The sequence below is a fragment of the Urocampus carinirostris genome, chromosome 13, assembly GCF_059441175.1.
Source record: "Urocampus carinirostris isolate Australia breed hairy pipefish chromosome 13, RoL_Ucar_1.0, whole genome shotgun sequence".
NCBI classification, from domain to species: Eukaryota; Metazoa; Chordata; class Actinopteri; order Syngnathiformes; family Syngnathidae; genus Urocampus; species Urocampus carinirostris.
Window position 1 is genome coordinate 37,847,738 of NC_142361.1, and position 12,370 is coordinate 37,860,107.

At 44.5% G+C, this 12,370-nt stretch overlaps 1 protein-coding gene across 1 annotated transcript; it reads right to left on the bottom strand.

Moving 5' to 3' along the window:
* Positions 1-4: 4 nt before the first annotated feature.
* LOC148354479 (E3 ubiquitin-protein ligase TRIM39) lies at positions 5-10,029 on the bottom strand. The gene is made up of 6 exons (XM_088350997.1): positions 9,487-10,029; positions 8,143-8,238; positions 3,852-4,085; positions 3,769-3,791; positions 2,847-2,980; positions 5-600 (listed from the first exon to the last, which is right to left on the bottom strand). The coding sequence occupies exons 1-6, from the start codon at positions 10,027-10,029 to the stop codon at positions 5-7; spliced, it is 1,626 nt and encodes a 541-aa protein (XP_088207123.1).
* Positions 10,030-12,370: the final 2,341 nt, after the last annotated feature.

Consider the following 12,370-nt stretch of genomic DNA (forward strand, 5'->3'; position numbering starts at 1 on the left):
AAAATCACTCCTCTACTCCATCCGTGTTGACACTCCAATCCCAGGGGTCCTTTATCCGAAAGATGGTCAATGGCTCCCGGTTGAGTCCTTTCACGTCGATGCAGGGGTTGAATATTGGGAACAGAGGTTCTTTGCAGGCGACGCAAAAAGAGTGAAGCAAGCTCATGGTGTCTGCGTTGTAGAACGAGAGCTCCCCCTTTGGGAGGTTCGCCAATATCCCCAATTTTCGGACTTTCTTCTCAACCTGCAGTTCTTTCTCTTTAGTGTCGTGGCACGCCAGGTACCGTCCTTGGCTGTGGTATACGCACCATGAAGTCTTATTCACACCCACACCAGAAGGCTTCGGAGTCAGATCATCCGAAGTAAACTGATCTGTGGTCACACCTATTAACCAGTAGGATTTCTCCTGCACGATGACTTCCCAGTAGTGTCTGCCGGATGTAAAACTCTTCTGAGCCAAGACGCTGTACTGGGAATCGTAGGGCTGAGAGGTTGGAGAGTCACTGCTGGGTTGCCCTCCCCAGCACACTTGCCTTCCATCCTGGGATATCTCCAGTTTCGGATGTGCGGTTTTCACGTCCAGAACAGGACAACTGAGATCTGAAATGACATTACAGATGAAAAAAAAAGTGTACATCCAAAGAAACCCATACTGACATCCCTTCCCCAGGATTTTGGATGCCATTGTTTCCCAGAAGGAGGCAACTTGGGGAGTGGCTGTACTCTGGACACCTGCTTCCAATAACCAGACTCTGGCTCTAATTTGGGAAGCCATTTACATCGACCACACAGTCAGTAAAGGTCTTTGGATCCTTTACATTACGCTGCCTTGCCTGACCTTCCCTTGCTTATGCTTTTTGGTTCCATGGTTCCCGTTGTCGAATGGTCCGGACTTTGGCCATTACCACTCATTATTGACTCCTCACTGCATGGAGTCATGAAACCAGAAAATGTGAAAGGTAGAGGTAGTAGTGTGATACTCAAATACTCCATCCCAATCAACTCAGCGTTCTGAAAAAGGCACAAAAGTAAACAAAGAAAAGCACCAAAGAATTGGGGGGTTAAGGTATGTTCCCTCACTAGAAGCAAAAGTACACTGAAGTCAGTGCTGATCTTCAGAACCTAACAAAAATAGATTGACAGACACAGAGTGTTCACCATGAGCACTGGCTTCTATTGTCTAATTAATCTTGAGGGGAGTACACTACTGAATTATTTCAGGTGCTGGTGTGGTTGCAGAGTGTAGCATTCAAGAAACCTGCATCAAAAGGGTGAAGAACTGTCCCACAGGGCCCAACAGGGCGATACCCCCTTCCCTAGGACCTTGGCAGCACCAGGACACCTTATTCCCAACCCCAGCAGCAGCGCCTGTCTGAGAACCAGCCCCCAGAGTTAGGAGCAACACCTCTGGGACATCTCACAGCCCTTAGCCTAGTGCCGGCTAACTTGCATGGTCCTCCCACTGGCCCTGCCCCATCTCACCCCACCTTGTCTATCCTCTTTCATTGAGGATCATAACAAAATGATAGTGGTAATCACACCATATACCAAACCCCGAACCGTTTTAAAGCGCGTCTTGGCTCAAGATGGGTTGAGAAAGACTGTCGGAGCTAAGTATCCTAATTCTGTCATGGGTGGACTCTGTTTCAGTGACGACCGATGGAGACACATTCCATTCCCTTCAACTCATCAAGCGTCAAGTCAAGTCATGTTTATTTGTATAGCCTTTAATCACAGAGAGTCTCAAACGGCTGCACAGACTATTGCAAACTACAGGCTATTAAGACACCATACCCTGATCTAAAACCTACATGAGGGCAAATATTACACCCATATTATCAACATAAAATATAGGTTATTCATATGCCATAGAGTAGAAGTGTGTTTTAAGCTTAGATTGAAACATTTCCTCTGAGGTTGCAGATCGGATCTCAGAGGGCAGGGTACTGGAACCCCAATGGAGAACACTCTTAATCTTTCGGATTTCTTCTTGGCTCTTGGGATCACGAGTAGACCAGCATTTTCAGAGCGAAGGCTCTGGCCCGGAACATAGGGGGAAATTAAATCTGAAGGATATGAGGGTGCAAGTCCATGCATGATTTTGTATACTACCAACAGAACCTTAAAATCACATCTTAAGCTAACAGGGAGCCAATGCAGGTTAGCTCAAATCGGGTCACGTGATCAAACTTTTTTGTCTTAGTTAAATACCTTGCTGCCGCATTTTGTACTAGCTGAAGGCTCTTGATTTTGGACTCTGGGGGAGAGTAGTGCATTACAGTCATCGAGACAGGTAAAAGACGCATGAATTATAATTTCTGCATCTGACTGAGAGAGCATAGGGCAAATTTTAGCAATGTGGTGAAGATGGAAAAAAGCTGTTCTAGTAATATTCTTAACGTGTGTTTGAAGGGACAGATCGGACTCAATTTTTTACTGAGTCACTCTGGGTGATATTACATTTGTCGATGTTCAGAGACGTTTTTGAGAACAAGTCACGGCATTTAGACGGACCAATAACTAACATTTCGGTCTTTTCAGAGTTAAGACGCAAGAAATTGAGTGACATCCATTCTTTTATCTCAGTGAGGCAGACCTCCAAATTTCCACAATTTAGTGTGGCAGATTCCTCCATCGGAAGATATAGTTGAGTGTCATCTGTGTAGCAATGAAAACTGATATCATACTTGCGAAAAATATCAAATAATAGAAGCATGTAAATGTTGAAAAGAAGGGGACCAAGTACTGAACCCTGCGGAACACCACAGGTAACACTAAAGGGCTCAGATGTCATTTCACCATATTTAACACAGTGCGTCCTATCTGCATGAGATCTATTTACTTACAGGACCACATCCGAGGGAAATGCTGCGATAATGCCACAGAGAGGTCATCCACCAGCTTTTCTACGGTTTTCATCTTGTCAGGTTGGCACAGCTCTCTGTCTATGTGTGGCATGGGATCCAACTTTGGAGGGTCGCTACCATTCAACAGGAAAAGTCAGACGTCAAAAATTATATCAAATGATTCCCTTGCGATACCACTGGGTTGGGTAGGGTTACTTCAACTGGATTACTTTCAATGACTTTTGGATTACTCCAATACCAAATATGCTCATAAAAGACAAAAGAAACTAAATATGAATAAAATGATGAAATGAAATGAATGAAATGATCTGCATTTAATAGCGCTTTTCAAGTCAATGTCTTCCCAAAGCGTTTTACAATGTGCTCCACATTTCCCAATAGCAGCCTTGCAGCCATGTAAGGCGCTAACCTGCTTATTAAGGGGTTCAGTATCTTACCCAAGGACACTTTGACATGTAACACGGACAAGTCGGAATTCGAACTGGGATCCCTTGATCCCAAGACGAGCGCTCTACCTCCTGAGCTACTGCCGCCCACATTCTGTTCATCTTTTCCGTCAAGATGACTCACAACACGTGGTAAGCTTTCTCTCCTGGCTTTGATCTCTTTGATCTCCGGCAAAACGAACATAAAATGCGACAGAAACCAAATGAAAATAAATCCAAACAGCTTGCCGACATCATTTTTGCCGTTCCATGTATTCCGTTACTCCCCAAGCCTGCACAAAATTGAGTCATTTTATTCATATTTAGTTTATTTTGTCTTCTATTAGCATATTTGGTATTGGAGTCATCCAAAAGTAATTGAAAGTAATCCAGTTAAAGTAACCCTACCCAACACTGGATCATACCAGGTTGTATGGTCCACTACTAAACGATACACGGCAGGTAATAAGACTCACCACAGATTCTGTGCAGTGATGTGCTGTGAAAAGAAATGTACTTATTGCGTTTCCAATCGGATTTACCCACTGCTTTAACCGACCTGGATGAAGCTCAAATCGTGTGCCTCTTCTAAGAGTAATTTACTCGAAACTCGGAGTCGATCTATCTCCTCGATACGAGCCTCTACGGTTCCTCTCTGCGCCTCCAGCCAATCACTCGTGCATTCCTCTTCGGCGTCGATGATCTGCATCATCAGACGCTCGTCGCCGTCCAGCACCGCTCGGATTCTGTTGTACTTGTCTGAAATTCTCTCTCTGCAATCCGATGCAGACATCTGAAAAAAAAAAAATCGAGTACAATGAAATGTGAAGGACGATTTTTTATGTCAGAATGCTTTGACTTTTCTATATATCTATCCATTGAAGGATTTTATACATTTGACTATAAAGGATTTTATATGATTAAATACAAGTTACATTTATTGAGTTTAATGCTGTAGTTATTTACTTTGGGGCGGCAGTAGCTCAGGAGGTAGAGCGCTCGTCTTGAGATCAAGGGACCCCAGTTCGAATCCCGGCTCGTCCGAGTTACATGTCGAAGTGTCCTTGGGTAAGACACTGAACCCCCAATACCCCCAATATGCAGGTTAGCGCCTTACATGGCTGCAAGGCTGTTATTGGGAAATATGGAGCACATTGTAAAACGCTTTGGGAAGACATTGACTTGAAAAGCGCTATAGAAATGCAGATCATTACTGACTGTGCCTTTATTCAATGAGCAGTAAAAGTTCATGGCAGGCATGAGTGGTGGAAGATGTTGTCTACAGAACGGGACGCACTGCTGAAAAGATAATCACCACATCCAGACGGTGGACGGCAGGTGTTTTTTTTTAGAACAAGGCCCTGATGACGTAGAAACGCTCAGCGTTGTCTTGAGAAGCCCCACATAGTGCTTCCTTGGCACACCCATGGGAGGAGCCGGCACACCATCTTGCGGGGAGACGCGAGCCAAGGAGAAAAAAAAGCTAAGGGACTTCAGAAGAAGGCTTCCCAGAGACTCCAACGACACTAATTCGGCCGTTTTTGACTTAGTTAAATTGTTAATGAGATTAAATTTGCCTCCGTGTGGAAATGTCGGCTTTCCTGTTCATGTTTTCCGTCAAAAAACGAGCGCGCATAAATTGTTGTGTGAATGTAGGTTGTGTTTGATTAATGGAGTCAGATAACGAATTTGAACAATTTGGTAAACGGTACATTTTGATATTTAATTCCCAAAACCATTCATGTCGTTGTTATTCAGTCTCTACAATGTTTTAAGTCGTGCTTTAAGTTTGTAGTTGGAAGATGGTCTTGAGTTGTATCAGCACTTGCAAGAACTGTCACGGTTGACATGGCGCCCAATTGGCCCCGCCTGTGTGGCGCCAGCTGAGGCTCATTGACAGATTGGCTTTCTGTCTTTTTAAGCTCAGTGCTCTCATTTTTCCTTTGTCAGTCCGTCAACGAACCTCTGCCTCGCAAGACGTGGGTTCTGACTCGGTCCTGTCATCCCTGTTAAATATCGGTTTCCAGTTTCTTTCCCATCTATTTTTGTCCTGTTTATAATTCTCTCCAGTTTTCGTTCCCGTCTAGTTTCCATCCATCCATCCATCCATGCATTATCTACACCGCTTATCCTCAGTAGGGTCGCGGGGGTGCTGGAACCCATCCCAGCCATCTTCGGGCAGTGGACAGGGGACACCCTGAACTGGTTGCCAGCAAGTCGCAGGAGACACAGGGACAGACAATTCGCTCGCTCATTCACACCTAGGGACAATTTGGACAGGCCAATTAACCTGACATGCATGTTTTTGGAATGTGGGAGGAAACCGGGGTGCCCGGAGGAAACCCACGCAGAACATACAAACTCCGCACAGGAAGGTTGGTAGCTGGATTTGAACTCATGACCTCAGAACTGTGCCGCCATGCTGCCCTCCCGTCTAGTTTGTCCTGTTTAATTTCGATACCTTGTTTTGATATCTTACCTGTCTGTCCCGTTGTTTAATATCTGTTTCTAGTTTCGTTCCTGTCTAGTTTGTCCCGTTTATTTCGATATCCTGTTTCATTATCAATCCTGTCTGTCCCGTCCGGCCCGGTATCGACCCCATCTGTCCGATATCTACTCAGGCAATTGGAATCGATCTTGTCGGTCTCTGGCTTCCCGTCTTTCCACGCCAGACCGCTGCCTAACGTGCATGACTCCCCATTTCCCGTAAAATAAAAGGCTTGTGTGAGAACGTCACCCGTTTGGGTCCTGATCCTGTTCCCGTTCTTGACAAGAACGACTTAAACAAAGAGCTAGTGTGAAATAGGGATTTTTCCACTACCTCTTAAGTTTCGTTTTTTAATCTCAGGGGATACGAATGTTGGTAGAATCAGAGGCTTCTTGAGAAATTTTAATGGGCATAATATATTCTGGACATTATTGCGGAATAAATTGTCCCTAGGTGTGACTGAGCGAGTGAGTTGTCTGTCCCCGTGTGCCCTGCGATTGGCTGGCAACCAGTCCAGGGTGTCCCCTGCCCACTGCCCGATGATTGCTGGGATGGGCTCCAGCACCCCCGCGACCCTACTGAGGATAAGCGGTGCAGCTGATGAGATGAGATGAGATAAAGGCTACATTTGCACAATAGGGTGCAAGAGAGATATTTGAAGCAAGCTTTTTAGAGTTTTTCGGTGACGTTGCAATTCGGCTGTTGATGTTCTGGGTTTTTTTTTTCATTGTTTGAGCACTATCAACCATTGCGACAGCTCACTTCTGTGCCATTGCGGTCGTTGAACTTATTGACATGAGTGGCATTTGAAAATAGGGCTGATATACTTCTTTGTATAGGACAGTCTTCACCTGCCCCCTAGTATTAAAGTGATTGTCAGCCTTTTTGACTGTACACCTTTGAGTCAGGGCAGCACGGCGGCGCAGTGGTTAGCGCATGTCTTGGGAACCTCCTGCGTGGGTTCAATTCCAGCTCCAGACTCCCTGTGCGGAGTTTGTATGTTCTCCCCGTGCTTGCGTGGGTTTCCTCCGGGCACTCCGGTTTCCTCCCACATTCCAAAAACATGCATTTCAGGTGAATTGGCCGGTCCAAATTGTCCCTAGGTGTGAATGAGCGAGTGAGTTGTCTGTCCCTGTGTGCCCTGCGATTGGCTGGCAACCAGTTCAGGGTGTCCCCTGCCCACTGCCCGATGGTTGCTGGGATGGGCTCCAGCACCCCCGCGACCCTACTGAGGATAAGCGGTGCAGCTAATGAGATGAGATGAGACCTTTGAGTCACACAGCTTTGTTCTGTTTTTCGTTTGTACCCGAAATATTCTGAATAGAAATTTCAACGGAACTGATAATTTAGTTACAATTGGACGAGTGCAAAGGAGATTTCAGGGGATGCTAAAACCAATGATTGTCAGGACCGGAACGGAGACAGGACCCACTTGCGTTGCGTTTCACAAAAGTTTTATTGGAAGAAAGAGAAAGGGTTGCACCCACTATCCGGGGATTGCTGGACACGGGAAGAAGGTCGCTCTGAACGCGGAAGTGGATCTTTCGTGGTGAGCGATGGCAGTGTCGGGAACGGAAAAATAGGTCAGTAGCCGGGACAGGCGAGCAAAAACGTGGTCGGCGTCGAAGCGAGTCGTGAGCCAGGAAAGGGGAGTAGACGTGGTCGGGGACAAAAGCGGTCGAAACGAGTGCAAAGGAGATTTCAGGGGATGCTAAAACCAATGATTGTCAGGACCGGAACGGAGACAGGACCCACTTGCGTTGCGTTTCACACAAGTTTTATTGGAGGAAAGAGAAAGGGTTGCGCACACGATCTGGGGATTGCTGGACGCGGGAAGCAGGTCGCTCTGAACGCGGAAGGTGGTGAGCAATGGCGGTGTCAGGAACGGAAAAACAGGTCAGTGGCCGGGACAGGCGAGCAAAAACGTGGTCGGGGTCGTAAGCGAGTCGTAAGCCAGGAAAGGAGAGTAGACGTGGTTGGGACAAAAGAGGTCGAAAGCCGGGATGGGAGAGTCGACGTGGTCAGGATCAAAAACGGGTCGAAGCTGGGGACAGACAGGAGCAAAAACAGGTGGGAGTCAGGGTCGAAAAGGCTTGCCTAGTGTTAACTGAGGTTCGCAGACGGACTGAAAAAGGGAATAGATAGGAGTGGGTATAAATAGGAACAGGGAGCCAATCAGAGTCTGAGGGAGTTGGCACCAAAGGAGCAGGCTTAGGTAATCATGACAGCGCTGGTTTTACCCATCTCAGAACCCGAATGTCAATGAACATGCAGAGACGGAAAGTTGATCCTCTTCGGTTGTTATCAATGACGATTAATACTACTACTACTTCTATTCTATTCTCCAACTATTGTAGCTTACCACAGTTTCCGTGTACATGAATTCCAAGTCCTTGATGGCGTTCTCCGCTTCGCATCTCATCTGGAGAAGTTGTTTGACCGTTGTTTCCAACATCCTCTGAAAACACAAGTGTCTGTTTAGAAGATTGCTGGCATAGAAACATGCAGGGTCGGGTAGGGTTACTTTAACTGGATTACTTTCAATGACTTTTGGATGACTCCAATACCAAATATGGTAATAAAAGACAAAATAAACTGAATAAAAATAAAATGATGACTCACAACACGTGGTAAGCTTTCTCTCCTGGCTTTGATCTCTTTGATCTCCGGCAAAACTAACATAAAATGTAATGTAATGTTTATTGAAAGTATTGTTAGATACATTAATCAAAACATGACACAAAACATGGCCAAATGTGGTCACCTTACACCCCCTCCCCTAAGAAAATTTGAAAAATCTCTGCCAACCTTTGCTTAAAAGTTTGCACCGAATTTGCACTAACAACCCGGTCAGGCAAAAAATTCCAAATTTTGGTCTCTTGAAAAAATAAAGTTTCCATGCAAGTTGCTGGTAGGTCTAGGCACCCGTAACTTATATCTGTGGCCACGTAAACCATCAACACGACAGAACACAAAAAATTGATCAACGGGGAACATTGATCATTCCAAGTAGTACTTTGAACACAACAATTAAATCAAATCGAATTCTGCGGGGCTCCAAAAAGTCCAAGTTCAGCCTTTGTTGTCATGTCCTGGACGGTCGTCATGGCACCCAGCTGGTCCCGCCCCTTGACACCGGCTGAGACGGATTGACTTGATTGCGTGTGGGATACTTAAGCGCTCCTTTTGGAACTGCCCGTTGCTTAACTTAAGGAAAGACCTGTTCATGCCCGTTTGACCTAAGTGTATACCTAGATTGTAATTTTGATTCCCTTTAAGCCTGTTTTGTGAGTATTACCTAGTTCGAATTTTTGATTGCCTTTAAGCCGGTTTTGTTTTGTCTTTGGTCCCTGCGTGTTGGACAACTTTTATTTTCCAAAATCAAAGTGACAGATCGTACACGCAAAATGAGTTCACACTTCCTGCCTCCCGGTCCGTTCCGTGACATATGTAGTCTTTCCGGATATGACAAAATGCGACAGAAACAAAATGAAAATAAATCCAAACAGCTTGCCAACATCATTTTTGCCATTCCATGTATTCCGTTACTTCCCAAGCCTGCACAAAATGTAGTCATTTTATTCATATTTAGTTTCTTTTGTCTTTTATTAGCATATTTGGTATTGGAGTCATCCAAAAGTCATTGAAAGTAATCCAGTTAAAGTAACCCTACCCTACCCTGGAAACATGCTGGCCAACCACAGACCTTCAAATCGATGCAAGCATCTTGTAGTCGGGCGATTTTGTGATTCTTGTGCGCACCGACGAGGACGCACAAACAGCAAACGGGGACTTTGTCCTCCAAGCAAAAGAGCTTGAGCTCGTCTCGATGTTCCATGCATTTTAAAGACAGAAGATCCGGTGTCACCTCCACCAGAGTATGGTCCTTCAGGGCAGATCTTTTTTGGTGTAGCATAGCATGAGCCTGGCACAGAGATGCGTCGCAGGTCAAGCAGGTCTGGATCGCTTCCGACATACTCTCGATGCATTGGTCACAGTTGATGGAATTGGTTTCCGTCACCGATCTTTCGCTCGTGAAATCTTTCACTTTGTTTAGGAGACTTGCATCGACTTCCATCGTGAAGTCGTTCGGTAGCAAGATCCGACACTCGGGACAGAAAAGAGGAAGTGCCTCACAGACCGTCTGGATGCAGGTCAGACAAAAGTGGTGTCCGCATGGGAGTTTGACTGGATCGGTGAAGAAATCTTGGCAGGCGGGGCACTTCAGGGTTTCTTCGATGGAGCCCATTGCTCGTTTTGGACAGTGGATCAGTCTGAATTGAATGCTTTGTGCTGCTCATGAATGTTTCACAGGCCTCTTTCCGCATGCAAAGCCAATCACGTGCCTCCGTATCACCTTACTAAGGATGTGCTGGTATTTTTTTTAGTAACAGTAATGAGTCAGTGGACAAAACATTCCGAAATAGAATAAGTACTTTAAATGATACTTAAGCATTTATATAGCGATTTTCATGTCAATGACTTCCCAAAGCGCTTTACAGTGTGCTTCACATTTCCCAATAGCGGCCTTGCAGCCATGTAAGGCGCTAACCTGCTTATTGGGGGCATTAGGGGTTCAGTGTCTTACCCAAGGACACTTCGACATGTAACACGGCGAGCCGGGATTCGAACTGGGATCCCTTGATCCCAAGACGAGTGCTTTACTTCCTGAGCTACTGTCGCCCCGATAGACTGATAGATACTGTAGATAGAGGGATGGATACTATGAATCAATAGACACTGTAGATATCCTCTATCAATAGATAATTTAGGAAGTTACTATAGTTAGATAGCGATTATCAGTACATATTTTAAATAGATATGATGATTGATACTAAGGACATATCATTTAAATTGAAAAATACTACAGATAAGTACTATAGAGAGGTAGAAATATATTATTGTCATAATTGCCCTATTTGGAACACCTGTGGCAGCTTGATTGGCGCCAACAGCCCGGACAAGCTGATTGGTGGCCACACCCTTCTTAAACCCCCGACTTCAGATCAAACTTTGTCAGATCGTTGCGAGCTGTTGTGTTTCACTCAGTGAGCATTCCCGTCCGACTTTGTCCCTGTTAAAACCTGTTTCCTGCCTGATTCCCGTTTTTTCGACCCGTTTCCGAACCTGACTACGCCTGTTTTGCCTGCCGCCTGCCTACGTCCACTATTACGAACTTTAGATCGCCTCTGATCTCCAGCCCTGGTCAAACGACGTGCCATTCCCGCCTGCCTTCTTCCGACACAGAAGTGTCACCCCCGCCTTGCTCGATTTCCTGCTCTTCGCCAGTCCTCGGATCAAGCAATCAAGCAAGCCTTACTCTCACTCTCTTTCAATAAAAACTGAGAAACGCATGCAATTGAGTCCTGTGTTCGTTCTGGTCTGTGACAATTATAGAAGCTATAGATAGATACTCTAGATGGATAGGCAGTATCGGTGATTATACAGATCGTTAGGTAGATACTAAAGATCAATAGAAACTGTTAATAGATAGATCTGTCTATCCATCTATCTACCTATATATATCTATCTATCTATTAACAGCTAGATACACACTATTGATAGATACTATAAACAGATACTAATAGTTATATAGTGACTATCGATAAATACTAAAAATAGATACTATGGAGGCTATTAAGGGTAGATACCGTAGATATATACCATGGATAATAGATAATGTAGATAAGTACTATATATAGGTACAAAGATATTATAGATCAATAAATGCTATAGATAAATATTAAAAATCAATAGAATGATAGCTATACTGATTAGTAGATGGATACGATTGATCTATAGATAAAATTGATGGATTAATGTAGATTGACACTATATACTATGGATAAATCATACAGATACTATAGATGGGTGGAAAGGTACTACAGATCGATAGATGTATAGATACCTAGATACCATAGATAGATATTATAGATTGATAGATAAGTCGATTAGTACATACATACATAGAAATATACTACAGATCAAGAGATGCTATAGAAAATTGCCAAAGATCTATAGATACTATAGATGAATAATACAGATCCATTTGATCGCTAGATACTGTAGATAGCTAATGTAGATAAGTCAATAATAGATACTATAGATAAATACGTCGGTCAGTCCTGTTTATTTGTATAGCCCTTATTCACAAAGAGTCTCAAAGGGCTGCACAGACCACAGACTACTTATGACACCATCCCCTGATCTAAAACCTACATGAGGGCAAGGAAAACCTCAAAAACCTCAACATGAGGAAAATGAAGAAACCTTGAGAAGGGACCACACACCTCCTTCTAGGATGACCAGGCTGCAATGGATGTACCTAGATATTATAGATCGATAGACATTATCGATGGACAGATAGGTAGATGCTATAGATAGCTAATATTGATAGATGGATTAGCGCGTAAGCGGCACAGTTCTGAGGTCATGGGTTCAAATCCAGCTACCAACCTTCCTGTGCAGAGTTTGCATGTTCTCCCCATACTTGCGTGGGTTTCCTCCGGGCACCCCGGTTTCCTCCCACATTCCAAAAACATGCATGTCAGGTTAATTGGCCGGTCCAAATCGTCCCTAGGTGTGAATGA

What these genes read in the sequence shown, in the direction of transcription:
- LOC148354479 (XM_088350997.1), bottom strand. Translation starts at nt 10,029, where the DNA reads ATGGGCTCCATCGAAGAAACCCTGAAGTGCCCCGCCTGCCAAGATTTC. An exon ending in ATGCTTGCATCGATTTGAAG is followed by an intron (nt 8,239 to 9,486) that starts GTCTGTGGTTGG and finishes TTGTGTTTTCAG; the next exon opens with AGGATGTTGGAAACAACGGT. An exon ending in TCATGTACACGGAAACTGTG is followed by an intron (nt 4,086 to 8,142) that starts GTAAGCTACAAT and finishes TTTTTTTTTCAG; the next exon opens with ATGTCTGCATCGGATTGCAG.